Source organism: Acanthochromis polyacanthus, chromosome 1, assembly GCF_021347895.1.
Source record: "Acanthochromis polyacanthus isolate Apoly-LR-REF ecotype Palm Island chromosome 1, KAUST_Apoly_ChrSc, whole genome shotgun sequence".
Classification (NCBI taxonomy): Eukaryota; Metazoa; Chordata; class Actinopteri; family Pomacentridae; genus Acanthochromis; species Acanthochromis polyacanthus.
The window spans coordinates 29,681,018-29,704,139 of NC_067113.1; the positions used below are offsets into that span (position 1 = coordinate 29,681,018).

Consider the following 23,122-nt stretch of genomic DNA (forward strand, 5'->3'; position numbering starts at 1 on the left):
TTTTTTTTTTAATCTTTCCCCCCTCCCTTTCCAAAAATTCTGCATTCACGTGTGCCAGATGTGGCTACCAGGAGCGCCAGATGTACAGTGGACTGGGTAGGAGGGGGGCTGTTTATAACTTTGGAAAACAGACACCCAGTGTGTGTTTGAGTGTGTTTCTTCGTCTCCCTCCAATCCCACCTCCAACCCCTCCGAACCAGCACGGGAGCAGCCGCTGGTCGGAGCGAGTGCGCCGCTGTGGGGCCGCAGTGCGCGCCGACCGGAGGGGGCTGGCTCTGTTGATTGAATCCAGCTGTTGGGGAAAAGTTGCGCGGAAGGGGGGCCCGCGGATTTGCATTGCTAAATAATCTGTGCAGCGGGACGGGACGGAGCGGAGGTTAGAAAACGAGAGGCGGTCGCGGTTTCCTTCTGCAACACTTGGTTTCATGTGCCGAAGCTCCAGGTCGACCAGACAGCCGTTAATGAAAACCTGGTGTCCGCTCTCGCGTAAAAAGGCGCATAGTTCTGGGGGGTGGCGGCGGTGAAGGGATCTAAACCTTTCCTTTTTCTAGGGAGCTCTCTAGAAACTGTAAAACCATGCTTTTGGAAATACGTGGCTTCAGGTTTTGCTCTCCTGCGAGGTCAGTACTTTCTGTTTTTTTTCTACCTACTCTCTCTGCCTGGACTTGCTTTTTTTTTTTTTGCTTGTGAATGAATATGTAACAGGATGCTTGTCTCAAGTTTCATGTTGTTTTTTTCTCTCCATAAAACTCTCTCAGAGGATTTTAAACGCTTGTGATTCCCTTTTTGCAGGATGTTGGCAGCTCTGGTATTTATTCTGCTTTGTGTCCAGCCTGGACATGGACAGGTAAAGCAACATTTCATTCATTTAGGCTGAAGTCAAGGTCATGGAGCTGTACACAAGAAGGGATAATGTAACGCTAGAAATACATGTTTGGCACAATATAATGCATTACATGTGTGTTATTTGCATTATTTTGTGACTAAATCCACTCTCTCCTCAGACCTGCACAGAAGGTTTTGCATTTGACCGCAGGTCGAGACAGTGTATAGGTGAGCTGAGTTTTAGAGGCTTTTATTGTGAAAACCCACATTTTCAGCTTAACCCTCTTGTTGTCTTCATTTACTGACACCATAAAATATTGTTTCCTTGTCTGAAAAAATCCAACAATTCAGCCAAAAAAATGTCAAAACTTTCAGGAAGAAAATCGCAATAATTCATTAAGTTTCTCTTAAAAGCTTTATTTCCAAAAATCTCCCGGATTTGGCAAGAAAATACTTTCCAAAAAAATGCTAAAAATATCTTAAAGTGATTACATGTATATCAGTTAAACTAATATTTTTAAGAACATTTAAAAAAATCAACCAAAATCCAGCAAATTTTCCTGGATTTTTGTTGATTTTTTTGTGAATGTTCCTAAAAAATTTTTTTTTTACATTTCTTTTTCCCCCCATAAAAAAATTGAAAAATTTCCCAAAAATGTGGAAATTCTCACTGTGAAAATATGCTTTTTTTTCTCCACATTTTCAAATTTTAAAACGGGTCAGTTTGACCCGCTGGACAACACGAGGGTTAACAAACTGAAGCTGTGCCGCAGACTAACCCAGCAGTGGATGGATCACAGGCTCCCAGATGTTTGCTGGATGCAGGAATGTCCTTATCAGTTGCTCTGTGTTCCAGATGTGGATGAATGCCGTACCCTGCCAGAGCCGTGCTTTGGAGCAATGGGCTGCGTGAACCAGAACGGAGGTTACCTGTGCCTCCCCAGGAACTTGTACAACCGGCAGTACAGGCAGGACACGCCCGCCGTGCCCGACCAGGTTTACCAGGACCCCTCGGCTGGCTTTTCAGACACCTTTCTGCCAGCTGTTCCAGGAGGCGGAGGTGGTCGAGGTGCAGTAGAGCCCAGCTACCCCAGAGTGAGGACCACGGCGCAATGCATCCTGGGATATACTCTTGCAGAGGATGGCACCTGTAATGGTGAGTTTTCAGTTATAACCTCTGGTTTCAGGTGGTTGAGGAAGTGTTTAAATGCTTAAAGGTCCCATGTTGAAGCTCTTTGTCAGTTTAAAATACTGCAAAAACGGTTTATTTCGCTCTGATCGTATAATTTCGGTTTATTTTTGTTCCACACAGCTGTTTTGCTCTGAAATGATCTGCTGCTGTTTACTGCAAACTTCAGGAAGAAAACCTTCTTTGTGTCTGCAGCCAGAGCCGAGTATTAGTTAGCTAGATGTTAGAAAATTAAGTATTGGTGGTGGAGCAAGTGTACTTAAAGGACCCATATTGTTTCTTTTTTCAGCTTAAAAACCTGCAAAGATGGTTAATTTCGCAATGATTGTATAACTCCTGGTTTTTGCTCTGCTCTAAATAGGATGTTTTGCTTTGAAAATCAATGAGCTGCTGTTCGCGCCCCCTTCAGGAAGAAAACTCCCCCTGTGTTTGCAGCCAGAGCCGAGTATTGGTTAGTTGTTAGATTGCACCAGAGTTGATTTCTCTCTTGAAAATGAAATATTAGTGGTGGAGGAAGCTTTCATATACTTAAAGTTCCATATTGAGGCTCTTTTTATTAGCATTGTATTTTAGTTTTCCTGCTCAAAATACTGCAAAGATGGTTCATTTCACCATAATTGTATAACTCTTGTTTTAGTTCTGCTCCAAATGGGCTGTTTTTCTTTGAAAATCAACGAGCTGCTGTTGTTCCTGCCCCCTTCAGGAAGAAAAGTCTCACTGGTTAGTTGTTAGATAGCATCAGAGTTGAGTTCTCTCTCGAAATTGAAATATTGAGGAAGCTTTCACATACTTAAAGGTCCCATATTGAGGCTATTTTCAGCCGTGTTTCTTTCAAAAAAATTTTTAGCTCAGAATACTGTCGATATGGTTAATGTCATCATAACTACATAACTGTTGATTTTAGTCCTGTTCTTAACGGGCTGTTTTGATGTGAAAATCAATGAACTGCTGCTTTTCCCACCTCCTTCAGGAAGAAAACTCTCTCTGCAGCCAGAGCAGAGTATTAGTTAGTTTGATGTTATATAGGACTTGAATTCTTACTCACTCGTACAGCTGAGAGGTTTAATAGTTGTGTGGAGGCTTCAAGGATGGCAAAAGTAAACGTTTTTATACCTGAGCATCTTTTTTCCCTCCACATGAGACCTTTAAATAAAACCAAGTGTTTTCCCACGAAAATGTACTTGGTGTAAAAAAAAAAAAGAGAGAAGGATGTATTTATTTATGTGTCTGTGTTGAAGTTCGGCAGAATTTTACTTCTACTTTTACCTACTTTCATGAAGTTTAGTCCAGTGGTGTCCAACCTAAAGGGTCAGGCCCTTCCAAAGGGTCACAAAATGAATCTGAGAGGGTTGTGTGATTATTAATAGGTTAGAATAATAGTTTGTGAGACAGCTGTGGTTTAAAGTCCCTCTCTGGTTGCTGATTTAAGCCCTAAATACTCATCTCAATGTGTAAAAGTTGCAAAGATTTCACTTGAAGAACTATAATTAGATCAGGAAGCAGGATTGTCATTCTTGTCCTCTTCGCTTTTATTTTCTTTTTGAAAGATATTAGTGCTTTAAATCATGATTTAAGTGAGAGTATTTGTGAAGTTTACAGACTAAATGTCTCATTAGTGGAACTACAAACAACTCATTGAAATCTGAAATGGGAAACAGAGCCTCAAATGCACTTTTTGTGTAAAAGCTCTCCAGTCTCAACTGTATAGTTTTGATGTAATACATTATGGTTTGTAGACGTATAAAGCCGTCATATAAATGTAGTGAAATACCATGCATTGCTGCAGTAATTTTGTGTATCTTATGAGCTTATCATATCTTGTTTTGTTAACTCGTGAAGTAAAAAGTGTAAAAATCCCTCTGAAATGCAGTAGAATTTAAAATGTATTTGAATTAACTGAATTAATATACTTAGTTACGATCCCTAACTGTCCAAGATTCACTTTAACCTCCTCACATATAAATATGATCCTGGTTTACTGCTTCAGTAGAGCTCATGGAGCTACAGATCCGCACATAGATGTAGGTTTGAACATGAAGGTGGGAGATCTTTAGGACATTTTGGGCTTCATTTCCCACTTTCTTTCTGGTGCTTTTTTCATCAGTCTGTCTCTTTTCTGCTTTAATTTATGTATCTATGTAAAAGAAAGCACTGAATTCCGGTACCAAGCAATTCTGCTTGGTTGTCAAATAATTATCATCTCTATTTATTATCACTACTATTCAACACAGATGTAGAGATTTTTCGCATACTTGTCAGGTTTTATTGCAGGGGGCCTAATCCATGTCATCTAATTACCCCCTAAAATCTTCGCCTGTGCATCTGCTGATAAATCGTCGCATAAAACAGATGCCGCTGAAAGCTTCTTGTCTTCAGACCAAATTTTACAAATGTGGAGGAAACGCTGCCTGAGCCAAGTTTCCTGTCTGTTGTTTCCACTTGTTTGCTTTCACCAGTCTGACAAAAACTTTGTTTGCTTGTTCTCCGTGGTTTACGCCCATTTTGTCTCAAGCAGAGACTCTGAGGTCAGTTTGTTGTGGAGTTTTAGACTGACAGAATGTTGCTGATTTTTTTACTTGTAAAAATGCTTCATTTAGTGTTTAAGGGGGGTAAAGATGTTTGTCTATTAATTCACCAGCAGATGTGTACATTCTGCTGAAGAGAAATGTTTTTCTGCTTCCCTTGTATCGTCCCGTAATTTACTACTGTAGAAAAAATGACATCCTTACCTGTAATTTTTATTTTATTTTATTTTTATTTTTTTACAATTTTACAGATTTTCTCAGTTTTGTTAAATTACAGATAATGACTAATAAAATTACAGAAAAAAGAGAGAAAAGTGAGAAAAAATAAAAAATAATCGATTGATACACTAAAAAAAAAAACACGAAACATATTAGAACGGCTGAAATGATCAGACAACAGACCACATAAATCACCACGATGGAAACTGTTGCATCCGGATCCGTTAGAGCACCGAAAGAATGAGGTAAATTAGATTAATTATTCCACCAAAGAACACGGCGGAGTTATGTGACGATCAGCGCCTGTGAATCCTTCCTCTGTTACCATATAACTCAAAAACAAACTCAGGGATTTGAATGAAGTTTTCAGGGTCGGTCAGAAATGACACAAGGACCAAGTGATTAGACTTCGGTAGTGAAGCGGCTTAAAGTTTGGATCCACTGATTTGTTAAGGATTTCCCATTCAGGTAGCGGCACGGCGTCTGATAGCGGCACGGTAACCATGGCAACAGGTGAACGCTACCTCAGCGGCCTGCAACCATGGCAACAGGTGAACGCTACCTCAGCGGCCTGCAACCATGGCAACAGGTGAACGCTACCTCAGCGGCCTGCTGACAATCACATGATTGTGATCCTACTACAAAACTACCACTGTGGACGAATGAAATGATACAAGGAACAACTGATTAAATTGTGGGGGTGTTTCTGAGTCCCATCAATTCCCGTCGCCCGCCACATGTTTAGGTCACGCGATTGGGTATGTACACTTGCAGAACACACACCTGTCTTGGTGGAGGACTGCACTCTCTCAGTGCTGTTCTTGTTAGTTGACGTGACAAGCCGTGAGCTTGTGTGTGTGAACACGTGTGTGCCAGGATGTGAAATTAACTTTTTAAGCCACTGACTGATATGTCTGAATATATTCATTCAATAGTAAATTCTTACCCGAGCTGCGCTAGACCCATGTTCTGAAGACGCAAGGGTCTAGGCACGCTGGACAGGGAGGGAGGCGGGCTAAAAGGTTGTCTATCAAATCACTCTGCAGCAATTGGGTAGGTATACAACCAATCAGCGCAACGAATAGGCTCCTAGAGCGCCGGAAATCAGAGGATGCAGGAGTTGGTGAAGCCTTATTTATACAGTCAATGGGTGAAGCTCAAGTATATTACAGACATGCTAACAGAAAGATTATTCAGAGTCTGTGCTAATGGAGCTCTGTTGTCATTTTTGTTGTCGACCCTGGCAGAGAATTAAATTCGTTGCCGTGGGTTGTCTAGCACGGCTAGGCTAGTTGTTTCCGGTTGTTTCTGTCAGAATCGTCGGGCCTCTGTCGTCACTTAGTTACGCCCACCTTCTGACTCTACACTTCATGGAGATTCGTCCGGCCAGTTTTAGGAGCATCCAACCTCAAGGCTTATGGAGGGTAACTAGACCCACCCTGGCAGAGAATTAACGTGGGTTGTCTAGCGCGGCTAGGCTAGTAAATTATCATTCTGTGCCGCAAATCTACCAACCACGTCATGTTAAACCAGTATCTGGCTGCTGCTAATTTCCCACCATGGTGTGCTAGCTTTTGTGGAAATGGGTTGGAACGCAAAATAATAAATTTCGGAATAAATATTGTCAATTACAGCGTTGAAACATGTTCTACAAGCAGGAAAAAATGCTGCTTTTTAGCAGTTGTCACTATCTCCTGCAATTTCATCACAACAAATAAGCTTAAAACATCGCAACTTTTATCGCAATTTTTTAGGAAAGCTGCCGCGAATTCAGGCATTTTCGGCAGCAACAATGGTAAATGGTTGTATTTATATAGCGCTTTTATCCAAAGCGCTTTACATGATACATCACATTCACCCATTCACACACTGATGGCGGGAGCTGCCATGCAAGGCACTAACCACGACCCACCAGGAGCAATTAGGTTAGGCGTCTTGCTCAGGGACACCTCGACATGAGCTCAACGGGCCGGGGATCAAACCGCAACCCTGTATTAATGACCGATGTCATGTATGACCGATGTCATTAATACAGATATTTACAGTTATTTAAAATGACATTTTTCAACCGTTACAGTATTCCACTCTTTTGTAGACAATATTTCTGGCACCTCAACTATCAGATTTTCACTCTTTCTTTTTAGTCTTTTTTTTTTTATTAAGAGCACATGTTTCCCTTTAACAAGACTGTAACCTCTCGTTTTCGAAGCCATGGGTTCCTCATTTCCGGTGACTTTCTTGGTTGCAACATGAGCTTAACCTCACCTTTAAAGAACTTTTTACTTCCTATCTTTTTGCGAGAGCTGCAGACTGGAAGGCGTCCATGTTCGTCTGCAGCTGTTCACGATCTTCAGCCTCTTTTCTGAATCTCTGCAATGACTCAGCTTGGAAGATGTGCATGTTTAGAGAGAGTCCGTCCCTCCATCTGCCGCCTCCTGCTGTTTATTAGATGTTAGAGCGAAGCTAGCCGGACGAGGTGACACGAGGGAAAAGGGCCGAGGCCAGAAATTCTTTAAGTCATGAAAGATGTGCGCTTAAACTCTTCGGGGACTGCATGAATCCGTCACATCACAGGACAGATGTTTGATGCTCGGAGCAACGGCCCGTCTGCCGTCACCAGGCCGGAGCACAGGGACGTTTAAGCTCCTCGCCGTGAATAAATTTCATCTTTTTTTAATTGAGTCTGTCAAATTTCACAACCTCGAGAGATCCCAGCTGTCAGATAAACACAAAGAGCCTCGAGTCGCTCCAGCTCCGTTAAATCCAGCTTTAAATAATTAACCCAGTGTGTGTCCAGCCTCCTTAAAGTCCATTTGGGCTGTTTTTTTTTCTGTCATTTTGGATAAATCAGCCGTGACCCTGTAATGGAGGGAAAATGTACAGTACGGTTTTCTCCACTCATGCACAAATATGGAATGTTTCTCTTTGCTAGTGAGAGAGGGCCTGTCAGGGAATCGTCTCACGACCTTGTTTGGGTAAACTACACCGTCCCAGTGCCAAAAAATGAGGTCATGTGTTGCCAGATCTGTGGTCCAGCCAGGCCTGGAGAACGGGAACGCCTCTGTGGGGGCCACTCGTAATAAGTCTGCTCCCCCCCTGGAGGCTGGCATGTAGAGTGTGTTAAAGTGTGTGTGGTGATGTAATGAGTCGCTGATTGACGCTGCTGTGGGGCAGAAACTACACAGACTGTGACTTCCTGTCTGAATGCGCCATAAACACGGCTTTGTCCTGAAGTTAGCGCTGAAATACTCCATCAGTGTCACTGAAGGCACCAGTCAGGAGGAACAATGGCTCTGGTAATGAGGCCACTGGTTTGCTTTCATGCATTTGCTTGTTTGTTTTTCCAAGTTTACAAAGTCACATTAAATCCATCTCTGAGCTGACTTCTGTGTTGCAGCAGTTTAACCAATTCATGACACTACACTGTAAAAAGTAAAGCTTTTTTAACAGCTTTTGACTGTAATTTTTTGGGGGGAAATAATTACTGCTATTCTACAGCTCATTCCAGTTTTGTTAATTTCTAGAAAATAACCAGTAGAATAGCAGATTTTTAAAAATATTTATTCACATGCTCGCTGTAAAAAAAATTAATAAATAGATAAAAATCTGCATTTTTATAATTAGTCATTCATTCTTTTGCAATGTGTGACCGTAAAACATTTAAATTTAAATCACTTAAAAAATATTTACAAATATCTTCTGTTTTTTGAAAAAAACAGCCAAAAAACACCTTTATAAAAAAGTATTTTATTGCAAATAATGTCTAGTAATACTAGAGGAGCCCTCAGTAGAGGGCAGAACCACACCATCTACTGGCGAGGTTCAGTAGATGGCATTAAATACTTGCATATGACTCTGTATCAATTTTGATCATCCTATGTATATCCCTCTCTACTTGATCTGCTGACCTCTAACTCCACAACTGAGCAGGGGACCTTAGACCAATCTTCAGTGCCAAGTTTGATCATCCTGACTTCAGCACTTGCAGAGATATCTGACCGGACATACATACATACTTACCCAGCCAGCCAGAGACCAAAGCGAATGCAGTAACCCCGCTGACATACGTCAGGCGTGGTTAAAAATGGATAATTGTTTTAATTTAAAAATATTCTAGGTTTAAAGTATTCATTTGAAGTTATTTTACAAATATCTGCTGTTATTTTAAAAAAGACACCTTTAAAACAAGTATTTTATTACAAATAATGTCTAGTAAAATAAAATAACAGACACATTTTGAATTTAAAAAATACTAAAATATCTTAAGTTTAAAATTATTTTACAAATATCCGCTATTATTTGAAAAATTGTAAAAATAATAAACACCGTGTAAAAAAGTATTTTATTCTAAATAATGTCTAGCATTATTAACAGATACTTTTTTAAATTTAAAAATACATTAGGTTTAAAGTATTCATCTAAAAAAAAATTTACAACTGTAAAAAAAAAGGCCTAAAACTGTGAATAATGTCTACAGGAAAATCTTTATTTTTACAAATAGTAATTTTTTCTTTGACTAAATTTCACTGTAAAATTACACATTTTTTTACAGCAACTAAATGAGCCAAATTTATCATTATTACTTTAGAGATATTTTCCGTTATTTGAATGACAAACTATGTATATTATGAATATTATGGATGTATTTGAGGCTCTGTGTTGACAATTTAAGTTCCTCCACACCAAGGTTTCTCAATTCTGGAGAAAAATACTAAAGAATTTATCAATGTTTAGATAATCTGCAAATTTAAATAGTGAACCCGTGCCAGATTTGCCTGAAAACACATGAGCAACATTCACAAGCTTTAACAGGCGCAGAACACACTGGAAGCACATTTTTTTCTTAATGTCAAGCCTGTTAAAAAAAACCCTTTAAAGTTCACACATTATGTTGTGTTATAATGCTCATTTCCGCGGATTAAATGCTCCTCTGTGGCTCGAGAAAAATTTCCAACCTTGTGGGCTTTTTAAAGCAGCAGATTAACTTAAAACCGCACAACATTTTCATCCAAAGCAGGAGGCTTTTCTCCAGTTGTGCAGCTCTTTCTGCTTTCAGTGCATTACTTCATGTGGTTTGATCGTAGATAAAGAACACAGCTGTCATGTTCTGCAGGTTGAGCTGCATTTGTGTCGTTTTTGGGCCCCTTAAGGTTATTTTTGAATCAATTTGCGAACCAATTTACACGTCAACATTTCCCTACTGCTCAGGTTTCTTTACATGTGTTCTGGACGTTGAGGCGTTTCAACAAATCCCGTGTGTCACGTCTTATTTGAGGCTGATCGGGTTTGTCAGCAGCAGCCCCACAGCTCATGAAACGGCCTATATAAGGAGGTGAAGTGAAGCAGCTTGGTGCATGTTGGAGATCTGCAGCCAAAGGCCTCACATGTGCTTTTCAAACGGTAACTGCTAGCAGGTGCCGCCCGCCGTCGTGTAGCTGTTGGCGGTGGGCCTGAACGCGCCGGGCCTCCTCCACCCCCGTGAAGCTGGCACAGACCGACCTTATCGCTTATCAGAGCTGCCTGTCCAAACACTGAAAGCTCCACTCACTCCCCTCCACCACCGGTTCTCTTACAGATCAGTGACTTCACGGTCTGAGAACCAGAATCCAGAGGGTGGAACTTATGATCTGTCATATCCTCATAAGGAAATGTGGCCATTAATATGATGTGTTGGCCCCAGGAATCCAGATTGTAATCGGAGAAATCGCTAATCTTGCGAGAAAACAATTGAAGGCTGATGCTGCATTGAAAGGTTAAGTGTTGTGTTAAGAGTTTTTTGTTTTTTTTTAACACAGGGTGGTGAAAACCTGCAGCTGGAACAATCTGCAAAGCATGCAGGGAAAATACTACCAGATTTAGACCCTTTACAACACACTTCACTCAGTTACAAGTTCAAATCCTGCACTAAAGTAAGCATTTGCAGCAAAATGTCGTGAAAGTATTCAAGTAAAAAACCCTGATTTGGTTTCTCTGGATGAACATCTGATTATTAATAGTGAAGCATCAGCATGTTACTGCAGGTTTTAACCACTTTATATCCAGACAGTGCATAAATTAGAGCACTCCAAGCATGATTAATGGGAGATAAAAGAGGATCAAACTAGGAGATAAGGCTTGCAGAGTCCCTAACTTCTTTTTAATCACTTCCACTTTTACAGACTTGCTTTTATGTGAAATTTACATTTATCTTTAATTAGTTCCAGTGTTCTATTCTGTGTTACGTCCTGCTTATGTCAGATGCTCTGTCTTGTTTTATTTTATTTTTGTTTTAGCTGCCTGGTTCTTTGGTGTTTTAAAATTTAATTTCTAAATTCCAACCTTCAATCTTTTTCTTTAATTTTTAAACTGCATAGTTCCTTTATTTGCTGTGTGTGCTCATCAAGCTAATTACTCATTTAACTTAGTATCAGTTTCACTTTTTATTTTATTTGACTGCTCTGTCTTGTCTTGTATATCTTACTTTGTCTTGTGTTTGAGTGCTTTTACTGTCAAAGCATAGCCTAGCCGCGCTAGACAACCCACGGCAACTAATTTAATTCTCTGCCAGGGTGGGTCTAGTTACCCTCCATAAGCCTCGAGGTTGGATGCTCCTAAAACTGGCCGGACCAATCACCATGAAGTGTAGAGTCAGAAGGCGGGCGTAACGAAGTGACGACAGAGGCGCGACGATTCTGACAGAAACAACCGGAGTAGAAAGCAGAGTATTTCCCTCTGAAATGCAGAGAAGTGTATTTTTAAAGTAGCAGAAAATGGAAAATACTCAAGCAACGTACCTCACTTAAGTACAGTACTTAGTAAATGTACTTAGTTACTTTCTACCACTGAATACTCGTCTCATGGAGCTCATTGTTTTACACTTTCAATGACTTTTTTTTTCACATGCAGCAGCTTTTTCTAAAGGATAAAGGAGCTAACATGGATGTTTAACTCTCCGGGACTGAACAGATCACATCAGAAAAACCTGAATATAGATTTTGACTTTCTTAATGCTCCTATTTATTGAATATTTTCACTAAAGGTGTCCAGGATTTCTTTTTGAGCTGATGTTTAACCCTTTTTTAAGTAGAAATCCCTTCAAAGTGAATGCATTTTTAACATTTTGGAAGATTCTTAACCCAAAGTAACCTACAATTTCAAGTTTGCATGTGTTTTTCTTTGAAGTAATTTGATTGGTTTCTCCTGTCTGTATAAATGCCTGGTGTTTTTGATTGGCTGAAGGCTTTTTGATTATTTTTTCTCACCCTAGTGGTGCAACTTGATTATTTAACCAGCATCAGATGTGTTCTGAGGGAGTGTCCCAAATAGCAGACCAGATTCTTTGTCCTGATTATGATTGTTTCTTGAAGAAAGTCTGAAATATCATCCAGTTAAAAGAGAAAAATTTAGATTTATTCTCAAATTTAGGAACTAAATACCAGCTTTGGTATGTATGAAGTCTAACATTGTCACATTTAAAGCATAAGAAATAGCTTTTAAGTGACGTCTTGTTGAGTATGAGCTAAGTTTGACTGTTTTTAGTTCAGTTTTGGGAGTCATTGTTGCTTATTTCTAACCTGCATCTTTGAACGTCCTTTTATTGTATTTGGTGCATCTTTTAATTCATTTGTTTGTCTGTTTCTCTTTGCATTTACTCGCTTTTCTGTTCTCTCTTGCAGACATTGATGAATGTGAGACCAACTCCCACCACTGTAACCCCACCCAGGTCTGCATCAACACCTCAGGCGGCTACACCTGCTCCTGCACTGAGGGCTACTGGCTCATCGGTGGACAGTGTCAGGGTGAGCTGGTGGTGTTTTAAATGCGTTTTTAATCAAAATAATCAACTTTATTTCTGCTGCATCTCTCAAAACTGGAGTTACAAGGTGCTTTACAAGAAAGAGCAACAATAAAAGACCTGTAGAAAATACAATAAAGCGTTAGAAAAAGCAGCAAAATGTTTGAAAAGATCATATAACATGTTAAAGTAATGGCATTCTGCACTGTAAAAAATATATAAATAGATAAAACGGTTAAAAAAAAAAAAAGGGGCAACGAAGATATCAGGAAAAATCTGAAAAAAATGGTGAAATACAATACTGTTTTTGTTTTTAATGACAGAAAATGTCTGTAAAATAGTGATATTTTTAGCTGATTTAAATGCAGTAAGATCGTGTCTGTTTACTGTCACACATTTGTAAAAATACAGATTTTTGATGTGGATGATTCAGTGTTTTTTTACAGTCAACATACAAATAATGTAATAATACTAGAAATTAAACTGTAATCATGTCCACAAACAATAAAAAAATTATTTTAACATAATCTGGGTCCTTGAATTTGCCGATTGAATTTAAGATATTGATTAAGAACAACTTGAATTATCATACTTTTGTCAACTTCTTTTTCAAAGGCCGCTTTTGACGACTCCAGTCAATCAAATGGACATTGTATGTGCAGTAGAAGTCCTAAAAAATGATCTAGTCCTTTTTAAAAAGCTCATCTGTAGTTGTTGTTGTGTCTTAATGTGATTAATTACAGAAACCTCTTGTATTTCGGTGCATTTAAGGACGCTCAGACATGCGAAAATCAAGCTCCTGTTGCATAAATTCTTTGTTTTGTTTGGAGAAGAAATTCCAGAAAGCACGGATTGAGCAATTTCTGTTGTGAAATCGATGATCAGTGATTTCTGGCATTAAATTAAAGAGCTGAGAGGAATTCTTTGCTCCAGTGGATTTCCTTATTGAGCAGAAGTAAATGTAGTCGTGTTGTTGAAGGTAGAAAATGAATGTGGTACGAGAACAGATCACACATGATTTATGAAGCAGCTCCAAAGCTCTGGAAAAACTTTCCTCAGTCAATCAAAAGTTTCTTCTTCATTGACATTTTTAAGGAAAGCCTCAAGACGTACATCTGTTCAATGATTTGAGGCTTAAAATGTTAGCACTCTGTTTATTTTATTTTAAGAACTGATGTTACAGGTTGAGATTCAGTTTTTTCTGAAGTTTTATCCGATTTTCCATCTTTTTGCACATGCTTTTAGTTGTTTAGTTGTCTTATAATATGGCATCAATTTAGCCAGCCCAGATTTTTTTGAAATGCACTGCAAAGATAAACATTATTTAATCTAATGTACCAAATCATGCAAAGCCACCAAAGTCATCCATCACACTTTGATGTTCGTTTGAGATTAAGGCCAAGTCCACTTATTAGTGTGAATATTTCCAAAATGAAAGCCACATTTCTTGCAGCTGGTGTTGGATAATGAAAAGAAAATGCAGATTCTTGTCTTCATTAATAAAATACCACTCGTCTGAAAGCTTCTCCTGTAGAGGTACAGCGCCCTCTTCAGGGTTTGTGCAGTAATGCAGCTATGAGAGAACCCTCGACGGACATTTGTGAGTGGGGGCACTTAGAAACGTCCTTATTTTTGAAAGAAAAGCATTTTTTTTTCAATGAAAATAACATTAAATTAATCATAAATCCAGTGTAGACATTGTTAATGTGGTAAATGACTATTCTAGCTGGAAATGTTTAATGGAATATCTCCATAGAGGTACAGAGGAACATTTCCAGCAACCATCACTCCTGTGTTCTAATGCTACATTGTGTTAGCTGATGGTGCTGAAAGGCTCATTGATGATTAGAAAACCCTTGTATAATTATGTTGGCATATGGATAAAAGTGTGAGTTTTCATATAAAACATAAATATGTCTGGGTGACCCCAAACCTTTGATCGGTGGTGTCTGTGTTAATAACCAGTCTGTGTTTTTGTTTTGGACCAGATATCGATGAATGTCGCTACGGTTACTGCCAGCAGCTTTGTGCCAACGTTCCCGGATCTTATTCCTGCTCCTGTAATCCTGGATTCATCCTCAACCCGGACAGCAGGACGTGTCAAGGTAAGAAACGGCAGCAGACAACATGCAGAATATTTAGTGGAGGGGTTGAAAATAGCAAAGCATGGTGATTTAATTACTGCACATATGTACAGCTTTGATGTGTTTTATTTGAATGTTTCCATTTTCTGCTGCTTTCAGCTTCCACTGTACCACATTTCATTGTTACAACAGCACAGGAGATAGAGCAAACATTTAAGAAATGTCAGTCAATAATTAAACCAAAATTATCCATAAGCACTAATCCTGGTTGTGCACATTCCTTTGGATGGATGTAACAATATTGCACAGATTCTTTCATGATACTGATAAAAATACTGACAGAGAAGCATTAATACTGCACAAATTTGTCCATAAATGTAAAAATAATGATATTGTGCATATTCTAGTATATGTAGGAAATATTAGATGTCAACAGGAAGGTAACTGCTCCACTGAACGGCAGTTTGATTTCATGATTTCACATGATTTTAATTTCAATCAAAGTGTAAATTATCCGATATTTCATCAAGAATTTAAGATTAGAGAAAAACATTCTTTTCTAGAGCAGTTTTCTGACTCGTGTTTGAAGCCCTCACATTTAGTTTCTGATTGAATTTACTACAACTACTTCACTGCAGTTAATCCTCCTGGGGACCGCAAACATCTGCAGCACATTTAATGAGTCCATCTAACAGTTAAATACACAGACGGGCGACAAATTTAAGGAAAACCCTGAATAAAGTGTCTCAGTGAGGTGTTGAGCTACAACCTGCTGCCAGAACAGCTTCAAAGCTCCTTAATATTCCATCATTTGGTGTTGTAAAGATGTTTGCCGCCTAATAACTGTGTTTGAGTTGTGTTAACTTGCTCTGTTGTTCCAGATGTGGACGAGTGTGAAGATGAACCCTGCAGTCACGGCTGCTTCAACACCTACGGATCCTTCATGTGCAACTGTGACGAAGGCTTCGAGCTGGCGGCTGACGGCACCACGTGTATCGGTGAGGGTTTATTTACGCATGTTATGTCTTTAAAATGTAAAATGCAGTCTGTGTTTGGAGTACGGGGGAATAAGGTTTGATGTCTCAGAGTAAAACTGATGCACTCAATTTATAATTTACTATTTAGAAAGCCATAAATAAATTTGCAATTAGTTATGTGGACAATTTGATCAGCTTTTTGATAAAAAATATCAGTTTGGATTTAGTTTTTTAGTCCATTATTATGTGTTATACATCAATGAATGTCTTGTTGAATCTCTTGTAAATGACAAATAACGTACTGTGACTCTCCATCACTGTGAATTATCAACATAAAAGTGATCTAATCCTGAATAACACAACATTGCCAGAAATGTTCCTAATCCTAAACATTCACTCCTACCTGCAGTTAAATGGATGGTTTGGACTGTGGGAGGAAACCAGAGCAGGTCTCCTTCAGTTTGAATCCTGATTTAGTATTAATAACCTGGCAATAGCCAGATTAATAATTGTGTAGTACTTGATAATACTCCACAATATCAATCTGGGACCGCTCCATGTAAATCCGTTCGGAGGAAAGAGGCACAGATTGGACAATGCAACAGTATGTCCCGCCTCTGACAGGTTTGTTTTTAGCCAATCGCGGGATCTTCACGACGAGCGGAGCCAATTGGTAGATTAAACTCTTACCAAAACCCGTAGGTAAAAAAGCACAAACATCTTTACCATCCAGAAATGCGCAAAGAGCCTCTTGTTGTTCTTCCTTCAAAGAAGCGATAGGAGATTCAGCTAAAACTGACTTAATAGCAGCATCTACACGATCGTTGTCCTCCGTTGCCATGTTTGTTTTGATCTACTGGCGCTTGGTGTCGTCTTCACACCCGGATATCCCGCCCCACACACGAATACTGCTGCGTGATTGGCCCGTGCCAACTTGGCTCTGTACGAACAGTGAATGCGGGAGCGGTGCAAGATGGTTTCTTGAGAGATTTGTGAACTCACAAATATCGTGAGAAATCAACTTGCTGGCAAGGTTAAGTATTAATTCTGTTTTCTATTTCATGCAGACTTGGATGAGTGCAGTTTCTCTGAGTTTCTGTGTCAGCACAGATGTGTGAACACGCCGGGTTCTTTCTCCTGCATCTGTCCGCCTGGATATTATGTGTTCGAGGACGGCAGGAGCTGTGAAGGTAAAGTTCACAGCAGGAGACGGTCACTGTGTTGTGCAGTTCTTCATTCAGATCTGTATTCCCATGTATGTTTGTTGGTTGGCTGTTAATGAATGTGTTTCCTTGAGAAGATTTCACATTTGTCAGCATTTCTAAATGAGTTCATCCATGATAATTCTCTCTGCAACTGATTTCTTCATGTTTTTGATGCTTCTTGTTGTTTTTTTCTGTTGATGCTGAGGACGCTTTAACTGACTTTGACTGTTGTGTGTTTGATTTTGAAGATGTCAATGAATGTGACACTGGTAACAACACCTGTACAACAGCACAAGTATGTTTCAATTTCCAGGGAGGCTATACATGCCTGGATCCTTTACAGTGTCGCCCTCCTTACATCGAAGTTAGTGACAAGTGAGTTTCTCCCCCCCCCCCCCCCCCAGCTGATCGACCGACCGCTCTGTCATACCCAAAGTAAAGCTGCTTCATCGCTTAATTATGTGTCGTTTTCCGCTGCAGTCAGTGCATGTGTTCGGCAGAGAACCCTGCCTGCAGGGACAAACCCTTCACCATTCTGTACCGACACATGGACTTGTCGTCGGGGCGCAGTGTGCCTGCAGATATCTTCCAGATGCAGGCCACCACGCGCTACCCCGGCGCCTTCTACATCTTCCAGATAAAGTCGGGCAACGATGGACGAGAGTTTTACATGAGGGTGAGTGTTTGAGTGTTTCAGATAATAATGCAAACAGGCGACATAATATAGGGTGATATCAGGTAAATTGGGCCATCAGGTAAAATGGGCCATTTAAGCTTTGGATGTCCTAGCCCCTCTGATTTTTAGAGCCAATGACAGCAAATGGTCTCAAATGTTTGCCACAACTGTACTTAACATGAAACCAAAGTATTTATTGGTCTGTGGTTGTTTTTGTGGGCGGAAATAAGATTCAAATTCACACTGCACCGGAAAACTGCGCGGTGAGTGGACTGGCATAAGAATTTCTGATAAAAATTATAAGGATGATAAGTCAATTAAAGAAACATGTATATATAAAATTGTTGATGTATAATATCTGTCTTGATGACACCTATCAGAAATAATGCTTAAAGTTTGGTATTTGGATATTTTTTTTCAAAGATTGACGTTTTTGTTAGTGGCCCAATTTAGTTGAACCTATTCAGGTAAGTTGGGCCCCCTGGTTTCAGCTAAAATGGGCCACCCTTGTTGTCAGTCACACATGTACACGTGTACACATTTCAAGGGACTGGAGTCGGCATTTATGTGAAAAGGATGCATCTGCCTAAAAATAATGATGATCAGTGTTTTTAGTAACAATCCACTGACTTTATCTGCAGTGAGTACGGCATCTATGATGATGACGGCTTCACCTGTCAGGACTGTACCGGGCTTTGCAAAAGTTCTGTTACACGGTTTCATGATCTTTAGAGACGTTTACATGTCGGAGTAAAAAATTCCATTAAATAAACTGAAAGTTCTACCTTATAGGCAGGTGTCCTTAATACAATTTTTTTTCTCCGGTGAAGTTGTATCAAGATGGCAGTCAAAAGAGTTGAGATATCTGCTCTCCTTTGTGCTGAACATCAGCCGGATGACCGTCCACAGAGTTGCGGAGAGGCTAAAGAATGGTGAAGATCTTTCAGGTCTTCACCATTCTTGAAAGATCATCTGAAAGATCTTCACCATTCTTGAAAGATCACTGAAAGGTCTTCACCATTCTTGAAAGATCACTGAAAGGTCTTCACCATTCTTGAGCCTCTCTGCGACTCTGTGGACGGTCATCCGGCTGATGTTCAGCTGCTTGGCTCTGTCAGACTTGTTGTGGCCAGCATGAAGGAGAGCAGATATCTCAACTCTTTTGACTTCCATCTTGATACAACTTCACCAGAGAAAAAATTGTATTAAGGACACCTGCCTATAAGGTAGAACTTTCAGTTTATTTAATGGAATTTTTCACTCCGACATGTAAACGTCTCTCAAGATCATGAAACCGTGTAACAGAACTTTTGCAAAGCCCGGTATTTAAATTTGTCATTTAAGTAGCCTAGGCCATGACATATGTACCTACCCAAGCACACACACATTTTAAAATTTTGACTATTTAGATATTATTGAGGTTCAGTGTTTGCATTCATCCCATTTGTAGGCCTAGTAGGTTGCAGTTGTTTTTTTAATCATTATTTATGTGTTTTATACCCAAGTTCACAGTGCCATGTGGATTCAATACATTTGCCATGAGCAGATCAGTTAATCATTTACAATCTAATGAATTGTCCTGATATTATTAAATTGTTCTTGCACAGTATGTTGCCATATTGACAGGTTTTTTTTTTACAATAAAAATTGATGACTATCCCTTTGCAGTTGGACTGGCCCAACTTCCCTGATAAGCGTCCCATTTTACCTGAACTTTGCTTGTGTAAAAAATTGGCACAGCTGACCTATCAAGACCTGTAGGAACTAAACAATTCTATTTACTAGATAATTTCAATGCAAAATTAAAATAAAACAACCATTACTAGCCATAAAACCACATTTTAATAGAATACATTGTTTTTTGTTAGTGCTTCAAGCGATTTACCAAAAAGTGGCCCATTTTAGCTGATATCACCCTAATGCAGCATCAGACTGACCCCATATTCACTTCTACTGTTGTAAACAAACATCTATGTAACGTTAAGTGGGTTACACATGGAAAAATACTCTCCCGCAGAAGTTTTCAGAGCCTTTACTGAAGCAAAACATCCAATACAGCAAAGTTAAAACGCTAAAAGTACAAGTGAGAAGCCTGCAAGAAAAAAGGTATGAGCAGCAAATATGAAAACCAAAGTACAGATTTGGTCCTTCTAAGATAAGAGACGATACCATGAGATACGATACCATGAGACATGGTAAGATATGATATAAGATGAGATACAACTTTATTAATTCCAAAGGAAATTCCTCTGTCAGATGTTCCTAAGAAAAAATTAATGACAACATAATAAATGTGGTGCCTAAAACTAAAAATCAAATGCGATTACAACTACATTACTGAAATAAAATAAGATAAAATAATTCTAGAATAAAAAAAATAAAAAAGTAATGCTGAGAGTCACACTGGGGTTATAGGTACAGCCATGGCCATAAGTTTGGACACAAGTACCATGACGCTTGTGAATCTTAGAAAATACCACAAAATTGTCACTTACAATATAAATACCAGTCATAGCCATCAACCAAAATGAAATATATTTCACTTTGAAATATATTTCAACTCAGTCGACATTAAAGCTGAATGAAATATATTTCATTTTGGTTGATGGCTATGACTGGTATTTATATTGTAAGTGACAATTTTGTGGTATTTTCTAAGATTCACCAGCGTCATGGTACTTGTGTCCAAACTTATGGCTGTAAAGTCAGACATGATGATGAAACTGCAGCTGAAAAATGAAACTGAAATACTGCACATTACATCAACACTGCTGTATATGAAAATGAGATATTGCACATGTAATCAAAAAAGAAAATGTTACAAAGAATAATCAAAGACTGCACATTAAACTGCTTTTCAGTGATTTAAGATTATATAAGACGTTCATATATTCTTATTGTTGAAGCATCAGTGTGTCAGCAGCTTGTTTCTGTTGTAGCTGCTGCAGCTTTGAACTACTTTATATCCAGTTTTATGTGCAGAGACAGAAGATAAATCTGAGGGATCCAAACATGATTAATGTCAGAGATGTTCGCCTCGTATTGGATTATTTGAACATTTATTGAAATGAGACAAGTTTAGACAGAAAAAAAGATATTTGGTGGAGCTTTTGTACACTGTTCTTGGTAAGAAGCTAAAATGATTGGTTTAACTTTGAGGAATTTATATCATCCTTTGTGCAAACTCTTCATCTTTAAAGTAACTGAGGCTTTCAGATAAATGTAGTAGAAAGTAAAATATCTCTTACTTCTGAAATGTAGCAACGTGGAAGTTTAAACTAAAATAAAAATGGGAAAATATTGAATTAAAACACCTCAAAATTGAAGGCAACAAGCAGCTGCAGTTTTTTTTTTTTTTTGCTACAGTAATGAAGTCGGTATGAATCAGACACAAACAGCGCCACCTACAGACACTGAAATTAAAGGAAGCTGCAGAACTGAGGAGGAAATGGCCATAATGTTTAGACTCCAGCTGTGAGCGTTTAGTTACCAGAGTTGTTGCCAGAATCAGTCTTGGACTCGTCTCATATGATCACGATGCTTATTATTAGAACCGCTGCACAAATATGATCAAACTGCAGCTCCAGTCCTGAGCAGAAGTGTCCTACATGTCAGCTTCACTTTGTTTCCGAGGGAAATGTTGTACTTTTTGCTTCTACATATTTAGCTGAGCTTTAGTTACTATTAAGGTGCAAATTTTACCCAATAGGCAACAGAATGAGCTTTTAAAACACAACATATAGATGTAGCTACAGACGAAAGCTTTTTACAAAAAGCTTTTCAGATGACTGAGTTGTTAATAGCTCCAGCAAATCGTGCTATTTTCCTCCACTTAAAGCTTCTTTTATGGTTTTATTTTAATAAAATAATCAGATATCTCAACAAAAAAAATTACAAGACAGTCTAAAAAGATTAGACCAAAACAGTTTTGTCTGTCAGAACAATTCTATACTATTATTAATATAATTGTTTTTAAACCTTCATTCTTTATTCATTCATTCATTATAATAGAATCATGAATACTGTACTATTAATAATCTAATTTCACATCAAATCAGCACTTTTACTTTTAATATTTTAACTACATTTTGCTTCAGCTACTTACAGTATAATTTTAACTTGTCATGCAGTATTTTAGCATCACTGTTTTGGTGCTTTTGCTTCAGTAAAGCACCTGAATACTTCATGAAACATTATGTGTTGCTGTAATTGAAACTGAGCCGGAAAATATACCAAAGAGACGTTAAAGATTCAGCTTTAATGTCGACTCTTTATGTATTTATGGACTTTTTTCTTGAAAACACGATGAAATATCACAGCAGATAGAGCACAAATATTAATAATCAAAATAAAATGAATGATGGATGAATTACCTGGATGAAATGATAGATATGTGTTTTAGTGGTTTAAAAAGACATGTATATGGAGATAATTAGTCTAAAAAAAGAGGAAAGATGTTGTCAGTGCAGCTTGCATCCAGGAGATGGAGCAATAAGTGTGTTTAATGTGTGTGTAAGGCAATTTTTTTAAAATATAAAGATGCTAAAATGCAAAAATGACCTTTGATTCTTGTTTTCAAAGTCCTGATTTGGCCTCCTGTACTATTTAGAACACATTCCCTGATTTAGTGCTCATGTTTTCTGGTTGGAAATAACACAGTGTGGCTCTGCTCCATGTGCAGCTGTCCCACTTCACTAATTTCCTGCACTTCACATTCCTCCTTTTTCTTTTTTAAACTCCCGCAGCAAACCAGCAACGTGAGCGCCACGCTGGTGCTGTCGCGGCCGATCAAAGGCCCCAAGCAGGTGGTCCTGGACCTGGAGATGGTCACGGTCAACAACGTCATCAACTTCAGAGGCAGCTCCATCATCCGTCTGACGATATTCGTGTCCGAGCATCCGTTCTGAGCAACATGAACTTCAGAAAGTCCTGCAGCTGATGTCATGGTTTGTCTGAGACGGCTCAACCCCTTTATTCCTGTCATGATGTCATCCTCCATAAAGACCCGTCCGATCAGGACTCCGGCCAGAGATGGGAAGACGCTCCTCTGCCTGAATCCCCGCCCCGGTTTAATGGACACTGAGTTTTTTACGGCTGGACACTGAAGGATGTTTGTGGTGTACAATTTCTGACATCCTCTATCCAGACCTGAAGTTTATATCAGCGTGTATTTTCTCTGTGAATCTTCATCCCTTCACGTAAAGCTGTGACTTCGATGCTGCCATCTGAGGAGAGCCGCTTGTGTAATTGTGTCGGTGTTTGAGATGATGTAACGAAGCAGCCATTAACTGAATTATTGATCACAGTTTCTTTTAGACCAATAAATGTCTTCACACCACACTGCTGTCCCTGGCATGAGGCGGCCGCTCCACTCCTGACGGTAGCAGATTTTGGAGTTTATCGTGTCACATTTTACACTTTTTGGGTGAATTTTGGGTGCGCAGTGTCAACTTCTATGATAATGAAACACTTTTGAGCACATCTGGGAGCAATGTGGCGAAATTGGGGTTTTCTGAGCACAGTTTTATAGTTGTAGATTGTTTTTTTGTCAAATGGGGAGCACCAAGAAATGTGGAAAATGCACATAAATGAACGTCTTTTATACTGAAGTCAAACAGGTTCGCACAGTGCTGATTGTGTTAACAATT

At 39.0% G+C, this 23,122-nt stretch overlaps 1 protein-coding gene across 1 annotated transcript; it reads left to right on the forward strand.

Annotated features, from left to right (window-relative positions):
• The first annotated feature begins 95 nt into the window (after positions 1–95).
• On the forward strand, positions 96–22,812 carry fbln5 (fibulin 5). The gene is made up of 11 exons (XM_022217016.2): positions 96–620; positions 793–847; positions 1,005–1,053; positions 1,682–1,981; positions 12,414–12,536; positions 14,521–14,637; positions 15,498–15,614; positions 16,661–16,783; positions 17,047–17,173; positions 17,279–17,474; positions 22,220–22,812. Exons 1-11 carry the CDS (start codon positions 577–579, stop codon positions 22,379–22,381), a joined length of 1,413 nt encoding a protein of 470 aa, XP_022072708.1. The 5' UTR covers positions 96–576; the 3' UTR covers positions 22,382–22,812.
• Positions 22,813–23,122: the final 310 nt, after the last annotated feature.

What these genes read in the sequence shown, in the direction of transcription:
- fbln5 (XM_022217016.2), top strand. Translation starts at nt 577, where the DNA reads ATGCTTTTGGAAATACGTGGCTTCAGGTTTTGCTCTCCTGCGAG. An exon ending in CAGGTCGAGACAGTGTATAG is followed by an intron (nt 1,054 to 1,681) that starts GTGAGCTGAGTT and finishes TCTGTGTTCCAG; the next exon opens with ATGTGGATGAATGCCGTACC. An exon ending in GGACAGCAGGACGTGTCAAG is followed by an intron (nt 14,638 to 15,497) that starts GTAAGAAACGGC and finishes CTGTTGTTCCAG; the next exon opens with ATGTGGACGAGTGTGAAGAT.